The sequence below is a fragment of the Passer domesticus genome, chromosome 7 (genome assembly GCF_036417665.1).
Source record: "Passer domesticus isolate bPasDom1 chromosome 7, bPasDom1.hap1, whole genome shotgun sequence".
In the NCBI taxonomy this organism is placed as follows: Eukaryota; Metazoa; Chordata; class Aves; order Passeriformes; family Passeridae; genus Passer; species Passer domesticus.
The window spans coordinates 59,921,834-59,942,826 of NC_087480.1; the positions used below are offsets into that span (position 1 = coordinate 59,921,834).

General features: G+C 43.6%; 1 protein-coding gene and 1 long non-coding RNA gene across 24 annotated transcripts in view; one reads left to right on the forward strand and one right to left on the reverse strand.

Moving 5' to 3' along the window:
• The window catches only part of NFIA (nuclear factor I A), a 406,668-nt gene that overhangs the window by 328,351 nt on the left and 57,324 nt on the right, over positions 1-20,993 (forward strand). For 14 of the 23 annotated variants that reach the window (XM_064429042.1, XM_064429047.1, XM_064429049.1 and 11 more), the window contains 3 exons: positions 179-306; positions 16,096-16,182; positions 17,270-17,308. In XM_064429042.1, the coding sequence (XP_064285112.1) occupies positions 179-306; positions 16,096-16,182; positions 17,270-17,308 (254 nt within the window). The remainder of the gene's footprint in view (positions 1-178; positions 307-16,095; positions 16,183-17,269; positions 17,309-20,993) is intronic. The other 9 variants (XM_064429052.1, XM_064429060.1, XM_064429063.1 and 6 more) reach the window with 3 other exon arrangements.
• On the reverse strand, positions 7,989-8,621 carry LOC135305430 (uncharacterized). Its single transcript, XR_010366611.1, has 2 exons — positions 8,306-8,621; positions 7,989-8,203 (listed from the first exon to the last, which is right to left on the reverse strand). It is a non-coding gene; the product is annotated as an uncharacterized LOC135305430 (long non-coding RNA).

Consider the following 20,993-nt stretch of genomic DNA (forward strand, 5'->3'; position numbering starts at 1 on the left):
TCAGACTAACTTCTGGTCAAACTGGTACATGTTTAGGGGTTTGGCCTGTGAAATGTTGTTTTGTATCTCACCAAAGCGCCCTAAATCTGTTCCACCTTGAGTTATTCTCAAGCATGTCCCAACAGCAGTGCCTGGGTTCCTCTTCCATGCCTTCATGATGTGTTTCTTGCCTTCTCAGCTCCACAAAACGTCTCAAGTCTGTGGAGGATGAGATGGACAGCCCTGGTGAGGAGCCGTTCTACACAAGCCAAGGGCGCTCTCCAGGCAGTGGCAGCCAGTCCAGTGGATGGCATGAAGTGGAGCCAGGTAAGCCCCGGCTCCCAGAGCCCCAGAACATCATCTCCACTTGCTCTGTTTCGTTATCAGAATTGCTGTGTTAGAGAGGTGACCAGTTCTAGACGTCTCGTCACTTCCGAGAAACGGCCTCATGAAAATGTGGCAGTGGTTTTATTGCTCCTGCAGCTGTGAATGTTTCTGTAGTGTGTCACTTCTGTGTTTTGGCCAAATATCTGAAGTATTTAAATAATGCAGAGGAAGATAGGCGGTCTTTTTCTGTCAAATTGTCCAGATTCAGTTCTGGGAGAGCTTTTTCTAGCAAAAAGCAGTACCTGTCTGGGCTGTGCTCCATCACTTATGCTGCTTAAATAAATATCCCTAAACTTATATAAGGTAGAAGGACTTTTCAAGCATTATACAACACTTGAGATCACTCAGTAATGACTTTTAAGAGACTTACAGAAGGAGTTGTTTTATTAATCTGTAATGCTGTGAAGTGTGATTGGAGGCTTCATATCAAAATAGATATCACTGGCTGTTACACTTCAGAATGTTGAGGAAGCTCTTTGGCCTCTTCTCAGTTAATTTTTGTGTGTGATCTTTCCTGTTGATCATTTTTTTGGGTTATGTTACGTTACATACTTAACTGTCCATTGATCACTTATCCTGAGATCATCTGGGTGCTTAATACTATTGGAAATATTTTTCTGGGTCAGTGCTGTGTGCACAGGTGAAGTTAATGCTTCAGTGTTGCTTACAGCTAAATAATCGAGTATTTATTGCCAATAAAAATAACAGAAGTCTTATTCATTAGAGGAAGGCAAGCAGTGCCTCCCAGGGTTTGGGAAGGTCCTCTGAAAGTGCAAAGGATCTTTTGCAATATGTGTTATTTGTCTTTCTTGTTCGTCCGGATTTAAAATAATATGGGTTTGGTTTGTTTGGAAAAAACACATGCTTGTCCAGGACACTGTGTATAATGAACTATAGAGCACAGAAAAGTAAATTCGACCTGCACAGCATTAAAATCAGTTCTGTGGGCACTTGGCCAGCCACCTATATCCTTCATCATGTAGGAAACATACCCACAGCTTTCTCTGGAGACCCTGTCAAACAGCTGTCCTTTACAGCATGCCCAGAAAGTCACCAAATTTGGGCTATTCCAGACTGGGAGGAGACTGATTCCTGTGCCTGGGAGCCCTTGGAGGATCCCCTGCCAGCTGCCCTCTCTCCTCTAATGAGGAGGAGCCAGCTTGTGGGCCCTTATTGACTGCAGATGTGCCACTTTGGCAGGAGGAGAGGGTGGACCTGCAGGCAGACAAGTGCCAGGCTCCCCGTGACTGCCTTGCCACCGCCGTCCCCAGGGCTCTGGTGTTTGCTCTGAGGTGTCCTGCTCCCAGGCTCCAGGGGCTGTCCCCTCCATCAGCTCCAGGCTGCAGATGATGTAAGGCAGAGCTTCACCTTGCGCTAAACCTCTGCCTGCGGAGCGGCAGAAACGCGGACAAAAGCTCGGCTTAAAGGGAGAGGTCCCAGCCTGCTCTGCAGACACAGATGGCTGAAAACTGATGGGGTCACTGCTTCTGCGTCACTGCCAGGCTGGGGGACAGCTCCCCCCAAAGTTGGGGTACTCGTTGTTAATGACAAATGTTCTCCATTTGTGCAGCAGCCAGAGGTTGGCTATTAATTCTCCTGTCACTCCTGGTGGTTTTCCCCACATGTGGTCATTACCTCTGGCTCATCCAAGCCCGGGCTTGATGGTGGCACTGAGCTGGGCAAGGGAAGTACCCAAAGCCTTACACCTCCAAAGCACCTCTGCTGCTCTTGGCACCACTGGGTGTCCATCATGAGGAAGCACAGCTGCCTATGTCAAACTTCCAAGAGCAAGTCATACAAGAGAAGGTTCTTCCTTCCTCATGACCTTCCTCACTTATTATAGAAAAATCCCAGATTCTGCTTAATCTTGCCTCTAAAATGGCAGAAAATCACCTTGCAGCATCAGGGACTGTAGCCAGGTACCAACTAGATATAGCTCAGATTCACCAAGCCATCTATCACTGTCACAGCTGTGAAGAAAAAGAGCTTTCTTTATCCTGCCCACGTGGGATGCACTTCCTAGCCATCCTTGTGCTGTATCCACGCAGCCCCACCCCAGTGCTTCTGCCCTGGCTTTCCAGCAGCCTGTCCTCTGAATTCATTGCCTCAGCTTCTCTGTGAAACAGGGTCACTGCAAGAGCACGGCTGACAGAGGGATTGCCTGAAGAGCCACAGCTCATCAGTGGTGAAGGACAAAACAGTGCTGAGTGTCCTTCCCCGCCAGGGCAGCAGTGGTGTGTCACTGGCCTGAGGTGACACGTCCTGCTGTGGTCTGTGCACAGACATCACACCTGGGTGTGACACTAACGTGTGGCCTTCTGTGTTTGACACGGGGGTTTCACCTCCAGAGGAGTCTTTAGTGGGGCATCTGCCTAGAAGATAATTTGGTCACCTGAAAACTATACAAGTGATGTTAACATCCCATTGTAGCTGGGGGCTTTCCACACAGTCCTCTCTGAGAGGGAGCTCTGGAGCCTGGACCAGTTTCAGATCCATCCTTTCCGATGTCTTTATTTCCAGAGAAAGGCCTTGCCATTTATTTAATCTACAATCAAAATGGTGGCACAGTTTTTTAGCATACAGTAATCTCTGAGCTTCAGTGTTTTGTTTTCTTCTCGGTGAAATTTGCAGTAGAAGTTTAAAGACTAAACCCATCTTTTTGTTTAACTTGGCATTTCTTCCCTGCAGCTCATTTTGTGCTGTGTGGGATAACACAGGTATCAGCAGTGCAGAGTGGTGCTGTTTCAGAAGACAGGCTGAGGTTTTATCCCGTGCTGGCAGAGTAGTGCAAGCCAGGTTTCCAAAGTCCATAATTAAACCCTGTCCTTTGGGTTACTGGCCAAACAACAGGAGGAAGAAATCAGACCAAGGAAAGGAAGCTTAGACTTGTCTGTGGGATGGCTGCTCTGGCTGGGAAGGAAAGTTCAGAGAGGAGCCAGCAGCCAACCTCCCAGCCCAGTAGGATCCACACCAAAGATAATAATACATCCTTTGCCTTTATTGCCTTTGAGTAGATTGCTTCCTCACAGGAGATTTAGATTTATGCAGAGATAGCTTCTTGGCCTATATGCCTTGACAGGTTTATGGGAGTGAGAGGATGAATATTCCATCTCTGTGTGTCGCATCTGCTTAATTTTGAGGTGTGCACATGAGAAAGAGGGGAGACTCAAACGCTGGAGCAGGTGTGAAGCACACACGTGCTGGTGGCACAGGCACTGGGAGAGGGTGGTAGTGAAAGGTGTGGCCTGGGACAGTGCAGGGAAATCAGGGCTGTGTGAGAGGCAGATGGAAGAAATGCACTTCAAAGAGAGCAAAACCTAGAAGAGAAAGGGAAAATGAGAAGACAGCTTTAGACCATACAGAAGGGAAAAAGAACAAACGCCAGGAAAACAAAGATTTGACTTCCTAGAAAGGAAATATGAAATGGAATATGTGAACTCCTCTTGGAGAAAGAGAGCACTCCAGGCAGAGGGTTATTTACCGCCAGCCGTGACTAGTCGCTCTACATCTGTCTCCATTTTTTTCTCTTGAACAAATTCCCTTTTTGGATACTTTTCTTCCTGCTTTGCTTCCCTGTGATTGCCCCTGTAAGTGGTCTTTGGAGGGCAGGCTGTATGCTCAGAACATATGTGCAAACTGGCCGGAGAACAGAAGAGGACAAAACCACTCTGTGTGCTATTTAGATTAGGCAGTGGATGCTTCCCCCGTGCCTGCTCCTGTGTGCAGGATGCAGGCTGCACCTATTGTCCATCCACAGCCCTTCCTCTGAGCTTTCACTTGCTCTGCTGAGGCACCCTGATGTCTGTCTCATGCTGAGACTTTGCTGGGTGTAGATCCTCCATGTAGGTCCTCACCCACCACCAGCAGCATGACCTCTCCATTCGTGGCACATTGGGCTTGCAATGATGAGCAAAGGACTCAGCTTTCTTTATTTTACAGATATTTCCTGCGACCAAGGGTGCAGCAGTCTCCTTGTACGTCAGATGTGACAGCCAAAGCAAACCCCAGCATTAATCCCATGTTCCTTGTGCTGTACTCCTTGAGTCTCACATCCATTTACCTGCACTCGAAAGCTCCTGGGGAGCTCTCCGACCTAAAAAGGCTGGAGTCTGCCAGAAAAGATGAATTTCCTTTCACAACAGGAAGGGTTAGGAAGTAAAACAAAGCAGACATGTAGTAAATTACTTCTGCTTTTCAAATACCTTTTGCGGTATCCTCCTTACCATTACTTTATCTCAGCACTTTCAGTACATAACTCTTGTTAACTGAGAAGAAGGGCAAGAGAGGATAAATATGATGTTAGTAAGAAAATAAGGCAGCATCACACTGGCTTTGAACTCCTGCACAAAGCTGGCCTGTGTTCAGTTCTGTGGCAGCCCTGCTTGTAATGGGGGTAAGCCATAATTACAGGTATACGTTTTTTAATTCCATAATAAGCAAACACTGAGTTCATGTATATCTGTATTCCACTTATGCATTTCTTTTAATGCGTTCTCTTGATCCAGTCCAGGAGTAATGTTCACATTGTGCTCCCTCAGTCATTTTGTGGAACATATGGATGGTATTTGCCAAGTCTGCTTCCATTGTGTTTCTACAGCATGGCGTGGAAAGAAATGTTTAAGATGCAAATTCAGAGTACCCTATTGGATTCTTTAGTTAGGGATTCCACTTGTTTCTTTATTTAGATCTTCTTCATTCTTAGGTCTTCTACTTGTGTTTCTACACGGTAGTTTAGCCCCTAGAGGACAGTAATCCCAGGAAAGGTATATGTTTGCACTCCTTTCACTTCTTGAGGTATCTGAAGAGACAAACAGCTCTGCTTTGGTTGTGGCCTTCACCAACTTGGTTTGCAAAATAGCTGTGCCTCTGTGGTCCTTTCTCCACTGGGAGACTGGTGTGGCTGTTCATGTATGGTCATCCCCTTGCCCCAGCTCCACCCTGGATGTTCTGCTCCCATTATGCTGTGCTGGGCCTTTTGTGTCTTCACCTTGAAAACCCCAGGAAACAAGATTTTCAGTGCAGAAACCTTAAGAAATTAATAATACTTCTTGCACTGCATGGCTGATAGATATATCTGCAGTTCCTAGGGGCTCATGAGGTTGATAATTTCTCATGAACCTGCAGAAAGCTGGAGAGCTCCCTGTTAGACTTCTGGACTCGTCTGTGGTGGTAATGCTGCTTTTAAAATCAGCCTCATGATTGCTCACTGAACCACCCAGGCTGCTGCTGCTTGTTCTCATGCCACCATCTATGGGACTGTCTGAAAACAGTTTCTGAGTAATTCCTGTTCTACTGAGGAGCTGAGGTCTTATTTTGGAGTATTTCCCTTGCATGTCAGTGACCCCTAACTTAATGGTGCTGTGCCTCTCCCCATGGCTGGTTATGGAACAACCACGTGCAGGCAACCAGTCCAGAACTTGTTTCAATAATGCTTTTCTTAAATCTGGCATGGGCTTTCTCCTCAGCATGCAAGAAAACTTCTCCATGTTTACTGAGAAACTTTTATTTATGCCATATGCATCAGAAAAGCTCATTCAGGCATAGTTCAGATGACCACAAGAGTTTGTTTTCAATGTCTGTTCGGAATTACATCTTGGAAATTCGAGAGAAAGTGCTATGAGGGAGATCCTAGATAGTTTTCTTTATGCCCTAAGCACAGTTGTTGCCTGGCACTGCCTGGGAGATAAAATTTTATGTGTGGTGTCTCCCAGCATCAGAGTGTGTCTGATCTGTCCTCAGGCAAAAGGTCTGTGGGCTCATCAAAGGCCTTGACATCGTGCACTAACTCAGAGCCCAGAGAAGTTTTCAATGATTGTGCTGCATTACTGCCAAAGATTCAAGGGATTGACTGCAGGAAATATGATGAAAAACATGAGAGCCATGTATTATACAAAATAAGGAATAGAAAAATAATCTCTTTTCACTGGGAAAACATTCAACTTCAGATCTGGAGTATTCAATGTCAAATAATTTTCTGGGACTACTTTTCAGTGACTTGCTGCAGTGGGCAGTTTTCACTGGGTCATAACTAGACAGAGGAATTTCATGATGTTAATTAATTTCCTTGAGCTGAACTTTTTGGATACTCATAGATAATTTCCTTGAGCTGAACTTTTTGGATACTCATACTATAGAAGAAAGACAAAGCCTCGGTAACATCACTTTTCCTTAGACCAGAGGAGGTCTAACATCCAGGATCCCTGCCAGTTGTATTTACTCAGTATTTCCCAGATGTGACTTTGAATTGCCCTCTGGTTCTCAGTGTGTGAGGTCAGGCAGTCCCAGAGCTGTTCTGCCTGTACCTGCCTGGTGCAGCAGCTTCATTACACACCTCAGCACATCTCCCAGCAGGCACCAGTGCCATTTGCTCCTCCATTGAACATAATATCTAAAGACGGTGGGAACATTTCACACAGAATGGTTCAGGCTGGAAGGGACCACAGTGGGGTCACCTGGTCCCACCTCCCTGCTCAAGCAGGGTCATCCCAGAGCACAGGGCACAGTCTTGAATATTTCCAGTGAGGGAATCTCCACACCCTCTCTGGGCAACCTGCTCAGGAAAGAAGTTGTTCCTCACGTTCAGGATGAACTTTGTTCTTTAACATGGAATTCTTCAAGGCCCCACGTGCAGGCAGCCACCTAAAAAGCTGACTCCAAGTGAACAGGTAGATGCTTGAAGTGAAATGTGTGATGGGAACACACTTCAAGGAACTCCAGCAGCTGCAGGATACAGAGCTTTCCTTAAATGCCTTTTTTTCATAGAGTCCATGTGTTGCCATATCCTTGCTCTCTGCATTACAGTATCCCATCAAAACACAAGCTGCCCAGTGGTTTTTAAGAACATAAGATTTTTCTTTTCTTCTGAGAGCAATAACACTTATCAACTTTTACTGAAATACCATATCAGCTCCTTGTCACTGGCAGTCTACAGTTCCTGCCGCTAAAAGTTTAATGCATTTACAGGAGCACTTAGGCATCAAGACTTTGATATCACAATCTGTTAGTCACAGGTGCTACATGATAGGTTTGTGTTAGCACATTATAGATCTTTTATCAGATACTGCACAAAATGTGTGTGTTTCTCTGCCAGGCAATCAGAATCAGGCTGCTGCATAGCTGATGAGTTACTCACCAATATAAGTTGTTGTTTATTTTAAACACAACTTTCCCAGAACTGCACCTTAATGGATAAGTTAAACTCTAATTGGTCAAGGCCAGTGAAGACCAGGAAGTTAATGGAGCCAGGAAAAACGCAGCAGGTCCGTGGTGGTGCTTTGAGCATTGTCAGTCTTTCACAGTGGCATTCGTCAAGTCGAGTGATTAACATTGCTCATTTGCCATCTCAGACAGAGTCATTTTGACAGCAAATTACCACTGGATCAATAGCTCAGCTTGTCTTTGGCAATTCACGTAGTAGCATGAGACCTGTGACAACATGCCATGCTGCTGGCAGTGCTGCCTCAAAACCATGAAAGGAAGTTGGAGGTAGGGGAAGAACTGCTCACCGAAAAGTCAATTCAGACTGAAAAAGTTCTAGATGTTTTCACATCCCTCCCAGGCTCCTTTTGTTTTTTTTTCCAGACGCTGGGCAACACAAAAGAACTTGGCCTTGGGATTCAGCCTAAAGTGTACTTTCCATTTTTAATAAAATTAGTAATCCCATGCAAGTGTTGAAGCACATGCCTCAGCTTTGCTGTAATCCCCTGAGGAAAACATCCCTTCAGCCTGGTCCCGGAGAAGCCGGGCGGTCGGTCAGCGTTGTGGCTTTGCTCCTTGCATCTAGTTCCAGATGTCAGGAAATGCATCATTTAAAAATGGACATGGAGCTGTAGGAGTTCTGAGTTGAAAATGCAGAAAGAATTTTCCTGCAGTTATCAAATTAAAGCTGTTTTTGACTGGCCTGGTGCTAACATCACCCCTACGTGCTGATTTCACTGACCTCAGTGGCTGAGAGAAGAGCAGATCTTTTGTGCACTGGCACAGTGTAAGGTCACCTGAGGTATTTCTGTCACCAGACACAATTCACATCACCTGCATCCTTTTTCAGACATATAGGAAGGATTTCCTGCATAGAAAACTGTTCCCTGACAAAGGCTGGAACGATGCTTCCCAGTGAGAACAGGATTCCTGGGATGGCCATGCTGTGTTGGTCATCCATGGGCCAGACCTTCTTCAGATGCTGTTGGTGGCTAAGCAACATTTTGTTGCCACCCATTGTTGATCAGAGAATCGAAGAATCACAGCATGTCCCACCCCTGCCTCAGGCAGGGACACCTTCTACCATCCCAGGTTGCTCAGAGCCCCATCCAGCCTAACTCTCCAAGGATGGGGAGTCCTCAGCCTCTGCCCACAACAGCCCACAAAATGTAACTTAAAGCAAAGACAGCAATGTGTCTTGGGCTTCACTTTTGACACTGAGTTAAAACTCCCACCTTCCCTGGCACTGAGACAGAAGCAGACACTCCCTTTGCACAGGTGAGCTCTGAAAGACAGAAGCTCCTCTGGTTGACTGCAGCTGTGCATTTCTTGGGATCTGTCAAACCTGAATCTTTGTGAGCTCCAGACAGGTCTCCTCTGACCCAGAGATCTTTGAAGATCATCTGATAGTGCAGCATGGGGCTGTTTAGTTCCAAAATGGCATTAAACACATTAAAAGTAGTCTTCCAAAAATTGAACTAGTCTTCTTGTTTGCTTCTGGGACCAATTCAGGATGTTGACTTGGATCTATAAACTCTCCTATAGATTAGATCTTGGTTGGGAAATGGACTACATTCCTTTCATGTGCTGTCTTAGCAGTTGAGATCAGCAGACTTGCTTTTCCTAATGTGTTTGGGAAGCAGAAGCAATATTTTATCTCCTGTGGTATGCTGCTGGTATAGAAATGTTCAGGCTTATTAATTCTTCAGGACACAGGAAAGTCTTCATCACCTGTGTAGGCAGTCATGGGAAAGGACCCACTGCAAAGACTCCACTGAACTCTTTCTTTTTTATTTTTTTTGAAAGCAGCTGGAAAATATTAGTAATCTTCAGAGCCAATATACAGTACATATTGAGAGCCAGTAAATGATGCATATTATTTCAAATTCCTGTGCACTTCTGCATTTTTTAAAACAGATAACTAAAATACTCACCTAGCCAGATCGGTTCCCCCAGGGATGCACATTTCCAAGCAGAGGACAAACCAAAAACACAGAACAGAACAAAATTAGCCAAGTAGAATGGCTAAGTGTTTGAAACAAATGGTTTTAAGATCACTGAGTAAGGAGCATGACCTCCTTTTGCATCAGTCAAGGCAACTGTGAAACTTTGTGAAAGAAGCTCACCACAAAACAGATGCTGGGCTATCTTAGGTAAATAAGTTACAAAAAAATAATAATAAACCCCCCACACACACTTTTTACAAAGCACAGCTGTGTAAATATTGCATGAGACAGGGGAGAGGGGGAGAGATGTAACATACACCCTTTTTTTATGCAGAAGTTCTGCTCTGGGCACTGTTTATTAACATTCCCAGTACAACCATCACTCCAGTGCCTAGCACACAGTGCAGCTACTGTGCTCCCTGCACATGTTTGATCTTGGCTTTAGAGGAGAAAACAGGCTTTATTTTAAAGGAAACATTTTCACCCGAAGATAAAAGGTGCAAGGAGAGGTGTTAGGAGATGGGGAATTATAGGATCTTGGAATGGTTTGGGTTGAAAGGGATCTTTAAAAGCTCATCCCACGGGCAGGGACACCTTCTGCTATCCCAGGCTGCTCCAAGCCCCACCCAGCCTGGCCTTGGACACTTCCAAAAGACTGTGCAGATACAGGAAGAAGACCAAATCTCATCTCTTTTTTCCATTCTCTTTCCCACACCTTCTGCCACACTGACTTTAGATGTGCTCCTGCTTCTGCACCAGGTGAGGAGCAATTCTCCTTAATTTCATTGTGCTGGATGCCTGCTGCAATTTTCCTGCTTCTCAACTGCCAGGTACAGCACATTCCAGCCCACAAAAATCTGCCCACAGAGAGGAACAAATGGCTCTTCTCAGCTAGACCAAAGGCTCACCTAGACAGGCAGCTCACTGTCTGTGACAAGAGCTGGTGGTGGACACTTAAGGGAAGATAACAACAGTAGGAGAGGCACCCAGTGATGCTTTTCAGAGCACAGCCTCATGGATTTTGGCAGCAAACAGCTTGGTTTCACGAGCCAGAGGTTTTGTTCACATCTTTGTGACTGACTGCCTTCAGTGAACTTTCCTTTCAGAGATGTGCTTTTAACCCATTCTCTATTTTGGCCTCCACAACATCCCATGGCAGAAAGTTCCAGTTTTATTCAGTGCTGCATGAGGAAGAACCACTTCTTTTGTCTGCTGCCTGATCATTTTGCTGGATGCTTCTTGGTGGTTTTCTTTTTCACTGCCAGAAGTAGTGAATAAATCATTCCCCAGTTACTTTCTTTACTTTCCTTCAAGTTAAGTGCTGCCCAACACTTTGACCGCAGCAGTCAGCAAGCACAGGGAAGCACAGAAATCCATCCAGCAGCCTCTCAGCTCGGGTAACAATTTGTCTGAGTGGCTGCAGAGCCACCTTATACCTGCAGAAATGTCTGTGTGCTGTGACAGCAGCTGTGCTGTTCACCCAGAGTGGGTTTTCTGTGACTTCCACCCCAGAGCTCACGGTGTGAATGCAGTGAGCCTAAAGAAGGGATGATGTTTTAAGTTCTTTCAGTTTCCAGCTCCAAAGAAACTTAAACCTCAGCATCTAGCATGGCTACAGCTCTGTTCTGGTTCCATCTCGCTCAGGGAAGAGCAGGAGATACACAACATCCTCCACCTCTGCTTGTCCTCACCACTCCAGCACAGCCCTACTGACATCATCCTTTCTGCTCTTCCCTTACATCAGTGCTCGCTGCTATTTTTAGTGTGATATACACCAAAAAGCATAACATAAGAGATCCTCTTGCTAAATTTAGCTGGAAAATTATAGGCTGTTTTACTGTTTTGTGCACAGTCTTCATTTGCCTCAATAGATTTGCATGCAGATCCTCAAACCCCAAAAAGCCAGACAAGTGAGGTGGTACCTGCAGCCCCAAGAGCAGCACTCTGAGAAAAATGGGACTGTTTTATCTCAACAAGGGCTGGAGGCAAAGTCTTGGGTTCCACTTATAGGAGGGAAATAATTTTATTTTTTAAAAAAGTAAGGATTTACAATCAAGGAGATATGAAAAAAATAATGTATGGATTATCTTTCTTAGCATTCAGTGTTTTATTGCAGCAGCCCACGTTTGTCTCCAGGAGTATTATCCATGATGCAGCACACTAATGCACTACCTTGCTCTGAACAGGAGAAAGCACTTTGGATGTAGTCCAGGTTTAACCCTGTCTTAGGGCTTGCTTTTACTTTTAAACAAAATAACAGCAAATGGAAGTAAAGCTCCATCCCGGCTCCTCCTCGGAGCGTGGCCAGTCCTGCAGGTGAGGAACAGCTTTGAGACAAAGGGTGATGCTCATTCCCACTTGGTTCATGACTCCTCTGCCTCTCTTTGCCCTTCCAGTCCCTACAACCACCTCTGTTCTCCATCCTTGAGTAAAATTCCCCCAAGCACATCACCTAAAGATGCTCTGCAAGGATCTGCTCCTGGTCCAAGGGACTCTTCAACATCTGACATCAGACTGATCCCTGAAAAGACCCCTGCCATCCAGGCAGAATTGCAAATTCTGGCTGTTTGGAGGTTTTAAAAATTAACACATTCCCCCAAACAGCTGTATTTCTTATGCAAATCCCCCACCAAATGGTACCTTGTAAGTATTAGAGAAATTGTTTGTCCTCTGCTAAAAAATGATCATCTAGAAACCCATTAATTTGGGGGGCTGGGAAGGTTTTAAGAGGACAAAGCAGGCTTCAAACCACATTTCTCCCATGCCCTGTGAACTGTTGTGCTATTGTGATTTTACAGTGCTATTTCTCAGCTTCTGCTGGGTTTTTCTCTTTAATGTAATGTGGATAACCCAGAACAAAAACTGACACTTAATTCTGAGTAAACAGTGGCAGCGACTGAATAGAAACTTGATGTCAAATATACAACCACCCTGGGAAAGTCAAAATCCATTGCTTTCTCCTCTCTTCCAGTTGTGTCCTCCAAAAGTGTATTATCCATAAAATTAGTGATTTAAAAAGGCATCAAAACATTATTTTTCATATTCATAGCATCACTTTAAAAAAAATGGTTAAAAATCGATTTGCTGGCCTCTTGGGGAAATGCTGTAATGTTTTTGGCTGTCTCCTACTTTCTGCTGCCAGCTAAAAGTACCATCTGGCTTGTTTAGGGCCCTTTTCCATATCAGGTGCTTCCAAAATTCTCCCCAACCAGAGGATTGTTTCGTTGGGTTGCTCTGCCTGCTGAGGCATGTGTCCTGGGCTGGGAATCCTACTGCTTCTGTTCCCTGCCATCTTGCTGACAGTGGTGTGTGTATGTTTGGGCACGGATCTTGCTGCCTCTCTCCCGAGGACATTTGCATCATTGTCAGCTGCACATATTAAATTGATATGCAGGGCTCAGAAACACGTATCCCATCTTTTGTCCCTTTGTTTGTGCAATTGTTGTGGCTTTAATTCTTCTTTGACACCTGGAATATCACAAAGCTGCTGATAATCTGTTGGCTACTAAGGGAAATGACATTGATAGAAGGATAATGTGTGTCAGACTTATATCTCGATAATTGCAGACACACCCCGAGCCCTCGCAGCTCAGGGAATGAATATCCTAAATCCATTATTAATTTGGAGAGTGGCATGTGGCAGTTGGCTGTGGTGTCATCCTCTCGCTGCAAGAGTCACTGGCAGGGGATTTTAGGGCAGTTTGGGTGGGTCCTGCACGGCTGAGTCGCTCTTGGTGTGCTCTTGCTGCCATTTCGTGGCATTTCCATGACAAAATGGGGTGGATGTTCCCACTCCTCACGGGAGGAAGGCAGCTCCCCAAGGGTCTCCTCCTGCCCAGGAGTACCAACCCAAGCAGAGAAATGATGCTCTGTGCTCGTGGCACCAGTTGATGGTGACACCTCCTCCTGGGGACCCTTTGTTTTTCAGATCTACTTGGAGATAGAAACACGCCCCTGAAGGGTTTATGAGCAGATTTGAAGCCCTGTAGTTGCAAAGTCCAGGCTTGATGTGATTGTGTGGGAACAGGAAGGGTGTTTTGGAGCAGCTACTGCCGCGAGCTGTCTTGTCCTATTTCAGAAATGATCTGTGCCATACACTGCTGACTTTTCCTGTCCATCCATTAAAAAGTGAATTATGAAGAGTGCTGAGACAAACAGATAGGAGTTTAACCTTGTTAGTAAATATCAGGTAGCTGATATATACTGCTAGAATGTTACATCACAGCCTCGCTCTTCAATATAAGTTTATAAAATTATCTTGTTACTATATAAACTGCCTTGGCTGGGTACATTCTTCCAGAGGGTTATTGTTTGCTGGATGTTGGCACAGTAGCATGACTCTGAAGAGTCAGTTCACGATGTGGTGAATTTTAAAGACTTGGGAGATGGCCATATCTATTTTTCAGCAAAGGAATGAAAGCTTTTTTCCTTTTTTTTTTTTCCCCTCCCCTAAGGTATTAAAAGTTTCAAAACATGTGCTGAAATGAAAAGGAAATAATAACTAAGACCTGGATGGGAAGTAGTGCCTCAGAGTACTGACTTTGTTTATTTGCTTGTTTCCCCCAAAATCTTAATATTTCAAGTTCAAGTTAATATTTTAAATCAAATAAACCTGTTCTATGAGCTAGCAAGGTACTTGAACTATTATCACACATTATTCATTTATTTCTGTGTGAGGGCAATAAAAATTTTACAAGCTGTAATCTTGTTCTTTTAATAGAGAGAAAACTATGCAGAATATGTTGCTTAGAGTATTAGATAAGCTGCAGTATGTTAATCAAATATTTTTGTGATATGAGGGCAGTTGAGAAAACAGTACAATTTTTGCTAATGGCACTGGTAAGTAAACGGATCTATCATTACATTGTCATGAAAAGTGACATTGAGCAGAAACACCCTGCCAATCCCTAGAAGATAAGTATTTAATGTAATTAGACAGACACTGTCTCCTTTGTTGAACGTAGCATTAATCACCCAGAGAAGTCCAACTTTATATGAAATGGCTTTTTCTGATATGTCTTTGTATTAGAAAGCTTCTCACACGGTTTTGCCACAGTGATATATTTGAAGAAATGACTGCAGCAGCTACACGGGTTTCCTCATGGCACATTTCTTGCTGTTCTGTGTTCCATAATATTTAATTCTTTTTTATTTAGCAGTGTTGCATTATATAGCTGTGACTTGTTCCTAAGTCTAGAAAGCTATGTGCAATTGGAGCTGAACCTCTTTGAACCAGTGTAATGCATTCAAGTTATGAAATATAAAAGCAACACAAATAGGTTCCATTATGTTCTTCAGTCCTTCCTCTGTGGTGTTAGCACAGGTTCATTGTTATGGCATAAGCAAAATGTTCCTTGCCTCAAATGCTCATCCATAATATCACACACAAAAAAAAACAACAAAAAAAAACCAAAAACCCCCAAACAAACAAACAAAAAATAACTTCTTTTTATGAAAATCTCATTGTTAAATGGATGAAAAATGTTGCCCCCTTCCAGAATTCATTGGCACTACATTTTTTTTTCCTCTTTTTTTTTTTTTCCCCCCCCTCCCCTCTGTTGCTTGTAATTTGTACTGTGAAACGCTGTCTGGTTATGAGCTGGTATCAATTTGAGTCAGTGCACAGCTGTGTCTTCCCACCTTCTCAGTGGTGCCGAGGGCTTTGAAGGGAAAGAAAAGGGTTTAGTCAGAGATGACAGCCAACTTCACCGGGTAACAGGTGGAGGTCAAGTTGGTTTATTTGTTGGGCTGAACAGAGTGCAGAGATGAAAAATCTTTGCCATAATAAGGTTTAGGAAGAAAATGCTGACTAGTCTAAGCTTTGATTCCAGCTGACAGATCCTTTTCTAGTGTTCATTACTTGATTTCACAGTTCAGGCAATTTTAAGAGGCTTAAAATTATGTTTCTGCTCTCCTCTATAAAACTTTCCGATCACTTTCTAATTTTTGCTTTAAGTAAAGTTATAGGGACTCCCTGATATATCACTCCTGCCTGTAGACTCTTACAAAGTCAATATACCATCAAAAATGTAAGGATAAGCTTTTTTTTTTTTTAAACCCCTGCTTTCACTGATTCTTTTAATAAATGAAGTAAAAAATTCATGTGTAGGCACCAATTTGATTAGAAAATGAAAATTAAAAACTTTCTAAAAAAACCCCTTGAATAGTGGATAGTAAACTAAGCAGGATGCTTAAGGAGCCAGTGTTCCTGTCTGGGCATTTGGGATTTCTGTGCTAGTGAAGCCCAGAGTGCTGGGTTCCAGTCCCCGTGCTCCATGCTGAAAGGGAGCCACAGCCAGAGAATCAGAGCAGAACGTGCTGGCTTTGTGTGGCTGGGGCTGGGGTGACCACACACAAAGGGATTTCACTGGGCTGAGCCTGCAGCCTTTGGGTCTCTCCGAGTGCTCCCTCCCCTGTGCCAGCTCCTGGGAGGGACACGGAGCCGTTCCTCCTCTCCCACCCTTTTTCTTCCACCACCACCACCTGCTTCCTACCTGCTGGAGTGGGCAGAATAGGATTATCTTTAGCCATTTGCTAAAATCTTCCCCCTCAGACTTTCTATTACTTCTGCATTCATTCTTTGCAGGAAGAGGAAACTCACTGGTCAAACCCTTGGACACCAGAATAGTTGCATGCAGTTTCCCAGGGAGCCAGATAGCTCTAAAGCTTCCCAGTGAGTGACAGTTTCTCTCTTCTATTCTTCTGAAACATGTGTTTTACACATATACTGAAAAATGTTAATATCAATTTACAGCCAGATCCTTGCTTTTTTTTTTTTTGCTTTTTTTTTAAAAAAAAGGTTTAAAAAATCAAATCTCCCAAAGTATTTACACTCAGAGCACCTCAGCACACATGTCACTTTTTTTACGTAGGAAAAAGTGTTGGATGCTCTTATACACATAACATCATTGGGCTTTTGAAAGCTGTTAGCTCATTCTGAGTTAGTGGCAAGAACGCTGGACTTGCCAGCACCAAACTGTGAAACCTTTTCTGTGTGACTGGTAGAAATCTCATGGGGGTAGAAATAAAAAAAAAAAAAAATAAATAAAAAAAAAAAAAGGGGAGGAGGGGGGGATGTAAATCTGTGCATTTGGATTCGAGCAGCTTCAATAGCATGATATCAACTTTGTCCTAGAAGTCCTTGAATCACAAATCATTTGGGAGAGTGTTTTGGAGAATTACCACTGTATGCTTTCCCTGGTTTTTTACTCTTTTCTAGGCGTCCATTAGTTCCCACTGTCAGGGAGAGGATTCTGACTAGGTGGATCCCTGTAATCTGATTTGGCATGGCTATTTTTCTGTGTTCCTAAGCTCATGAGATCAAGTTATGTAGGATTATTTCATAATGCCAGAGCAGCAGTTTCTGAGGTTGGACAAAGCTGTCTAGCAAAAGTGTCTGATAAAAGAAAAATCCTGTCCCATACTGTAGCTTTCTTGGTCCAGTGAAGCAGCATCCTCACGCACACAAATCTTGTAAAGTTGCTTCTGATAGCTCCCTGTGTCCCTTGGTTTTTGTAAGCTAAAGTGCCATTTTCCTTTTTACAGCTTAATTGAACCTAAATGCACCCATTTTCTGCAATGTGGTATTTTGGTAATTCCGCTATTTGCTCGTAAGTTTTCCCTTAAGCAAACTGAAAGCTTCCCCTTTATCACTTCACTGGGCCAAGATTTCACACAGTATCCTGCTTGCTACAAAATATGATAGTGTTCTCTCTCACCTTGTTTCTTTTTTCTTCTTTTACTTTCTTTTATAAAATCAGGATATCTAAGAAACCCCGAACACCGCGGAGCACTTCATGGTGGGTGTGCTTATTCAAACGATGCCAATGCTCTCGTTCTCGGTGCGCAGAGTTGTTGTGTTGGTTTGGGGGGGATGTCCCAGGTGCCCCCTCTGGTGTGGATTCTCCGGTGTCTAGCAAGGACAGAGCTCGTGCCCAGCCCTTTGCCGGAGTGCCAGCGCTGGAGGGGGCACTCCCATGTCACCTCTGCCCTTGCCGTGCCTGTTTTCATGGAACCTGCAGGGGGATTTTCCCTGGGAGCCCTCTGCCTCTCTGCCAGGGGTGTTTTCACCTGCCCACGGGTGGCAGGGGGCTTGGCAGCTCCCAGGAGCAGACCTGCAGGCAGCAGGGCCGTCCAGGCTCCTCTGGAAACCATGCCGTGCTCTGCCTTCCCTGCGGGAATCCTGGAGCCACTGGGATGCAGAGGAGGGAGGTGATCTCATCTGTCTGGTGTCACCTGTGGGGAAGTGCTTTCAGTCTCTCTGCCTGGGAGCTGCTGGTGCCAGGTCCCCAGTGCCATTCCAGTGATCGTGGACATTCCCAGGAGGAGCACAGCAGCCACAAATTATTTCTGGTGTTGTGGAGGGTTCAGTCCCGTGACTGTCAAATTGTCAGAGGGTGAAAACACCAGGAACCACTGGAAACCAAAACAGTTCCATGAGTCCACCCTCGACCTGCCAAATTATAAATCCCTTGGTACAATGCACACAAATTCAGTTTGCAACTCTTTCTTCCTTTGGAATAACCTATAAACTCTTCACCTCAAATTGTGCAGAAATCAGGTGGCTTTACAGTCCGTGGTAAATCACCTGGGCTATTTTCAATCCTGACCACAGCTCTTTTATTAATTAAAACACATGCTCAGTGGCACTGTACACCAATTAAATCTTCAAAACCAATATTAGCACCAAACTTAGTCTTGTCATCATAAAAGTCATTTGAAAGCATTACCATGCAGTAACTGAGGTCACAAGTCCAGAAAATCTGCATTTTTACCCATCTCCATCTCATGCCTGGGGCGTTTAGCAGCCATCACTGTTATATATAGCCTGGGTAGCCAATGATGGTTTGATGACATGCAAATAATGAGCAAATGATTTTTAAGGAAATAAATAAATAAATGAAACCCCAAAAATTTTACTCCATCCTCTTCCCTTTAGTATCACTCGCAATTTAGGATCCATATGCATCTTCAGGAAGATATAGTTGAAACATAAATCTATTCTGGGTCTTTTACTTGCAAAAATATCATACCTCAGCTATAATCATATGCAAAGACTTTTTAGAGGGCTTTGTAAATGCCATCCAAATTTATGATGGCATTTTTTGCCTTGCAGCTATAGATGTTCCATCCCCAAAGCACCCACATAAAGGTATATTCTCCTATGGATGGCTGCAGTTTGTCCCTGCTGCTATATCTAATCTGCCAAGTGTGCTGAAAAACTCTCAAGTAGCATTTGAAATGAAACAAATGTAGTCATGAATTTTAGACGAGATGTCTAAAGACGTCATTAGAAATTTTTTTTTTTTTTATTCTCTTTGCAATATATATTTATACAATGGAAAATTATGCCGAAGCTGACATTAACTCAAAGGCAGAATTGAACTGTTGTCCTCCTGTTTATTGCTCTTCTCATTAAAGTTTTTAAAGATATAACTCATGAAATTATGTTTTGAAGAAATTGGTTAGATGTTGAGTACTAGTTTATTAGTTATTGAAAGAACTGCTTGGGTGGCAGAGCAGGAATGAAGCTGAACTTAAGCGACCTAAAACAATCCAGATGATGCTGTAAACACAGATACAAACAGACAAGGTAATACACTCTATGAGAACGTTGTACCAAACAATTTAGGCAGACTTTCATGGGGTAAGATTTAAAAATAATTGTGAATATTGAAGTGCTCGGCTTTAAAATTCTGTAGGCAAGGTTGTCCATCACTATAAACTGATATTTCTCCTTCGTAAATGGATCTGTGCTCATTTGCAAAGGAGAAATTTCAACCTTCTTTTTCCCTAAGTGACATCAGAATTTTGATTCTAACTTGAATTATCATTTTTGGCTAAAAATTGCTGAGGAGTCCAAAAGCATTTAAAACCTAAAGCCATTGAATCCATTTAATGCGCCTTTGGCACCTCTCTCTCTCTCTCTCAGTCCTTTTTGAACATTCTGGTCCTCATTTTAATCAATCTCTTTTTATTAAGTTCTTTGGCTCATTTACTTGTACGTGCATTTGCTTTATTTTATTTGGAACATTTCTTTTGTAGTGTCTTGAAAAAGAGTTGTGACATTTCTTTTGGATGGCTTCTTAAGTATCTGGCAGTCACCTATGATACGATGTTGATGGGTACGGATAGATTAGCTCTGTTTTCCTGATGATCTGTCAGATGTCGAGTTCTGAGGAAACTGGATGTGTGTGTTGGTGATGCATATGCAGCAGTTTGATAAGTGGATAGAGGGGGAGCTTTCATTTTTCTTCTGTAAAAATCACCGTTTATTAAGCTGGATTTAGCCTTGTGAAGCGAGGTGCTCCGCTGGCAGGTAGTTAATCAGTGATCATGGTAACTCCGGCTGCAACCAGGGGAGCCAGTACCCATTCAGAACGTAGAAACTAAAGAGCACTTCATTAGGATGAGTGAATTTCCATCTGTGTTGTATTTTGTGTATACTGGAGCAATTAATACAGTAAACTGATGGATGGCAGTCAGTGTGATCGTATCTCAGCTGATGACAAAGTTTGCTCAGCACTAAATAGAACAGACTTACTATGACTGGCAGGAGAGGAGCCGTCAACGTTTCTTGAAATTAAGAATTCCCCAGGAATTAAAAGAAAAAAAATAGAGCAGCTGATCAGCCTTTCTGTTGATACTGATTTCAGTGGAATTGCTGGAATAATTCACACAGAAGGATGAAAATTCCTTGAAAAATGCTTCCCATATATCAGTTTTTTTCCTTCAACAGCCGACTTGTTTTTCTGCATCATCTGTTTGTTCTGCATGTTGTCAAGTTCATGGTCCACCTGGTAATACCTGAGCTTCCATGATTCCTTCTCCTAGTGTGCCTTGGGAAGGAGCATCCAGACCATGTTTCACTCATAGCTTTTGTTATGAAATCTCCATCAAGAGTCTAGTGGCAGAGAGCTGCTGGGAATATTGGGGTAATTATCCAAAGGTCCTTGGAGATGAATATGAGCTGGTCTACAAACGTAGCTAACAAGAGATGGAGTTGTTGTGTGAGATGTGTGCAGGTAGAATAATGTCAGTAATTAATCAAGTGAAACTGGATGGATTTTCAGCGGTAGATTTGGAGAGAATGGGGATTGTTCTCCTCTTGCTGTGACTCCACTCACTCCATCAGAGTTAATGCTGATTTTTTTAGTAAGGCATATGGCAGATCCATGGAAAAGAGGTTCACAAATACTTGTTTGTTCTGGGGAAGATTTGTGCATTCAATTCTCACGCATCATTTTCTGGTCCATTTAAATATATATCAGCCTCATACATGAACATTTGAAGACCTTTAGCTGTACTCAAGGAAGATTCTCATGTGGTGCGTTTCTAGTACTGGCAAACATAAGGAGGTAGAGGAATTAAACCCACCACAGTGCTCCAGTGCCCCTTAGAAGATGAGGAACACGAAGTTTTCCTGTGCACTCATTAAACTTGGGCTGGAGGTTTGCGAAGTGCAGAGTTTTGGAAAGTCTTTCT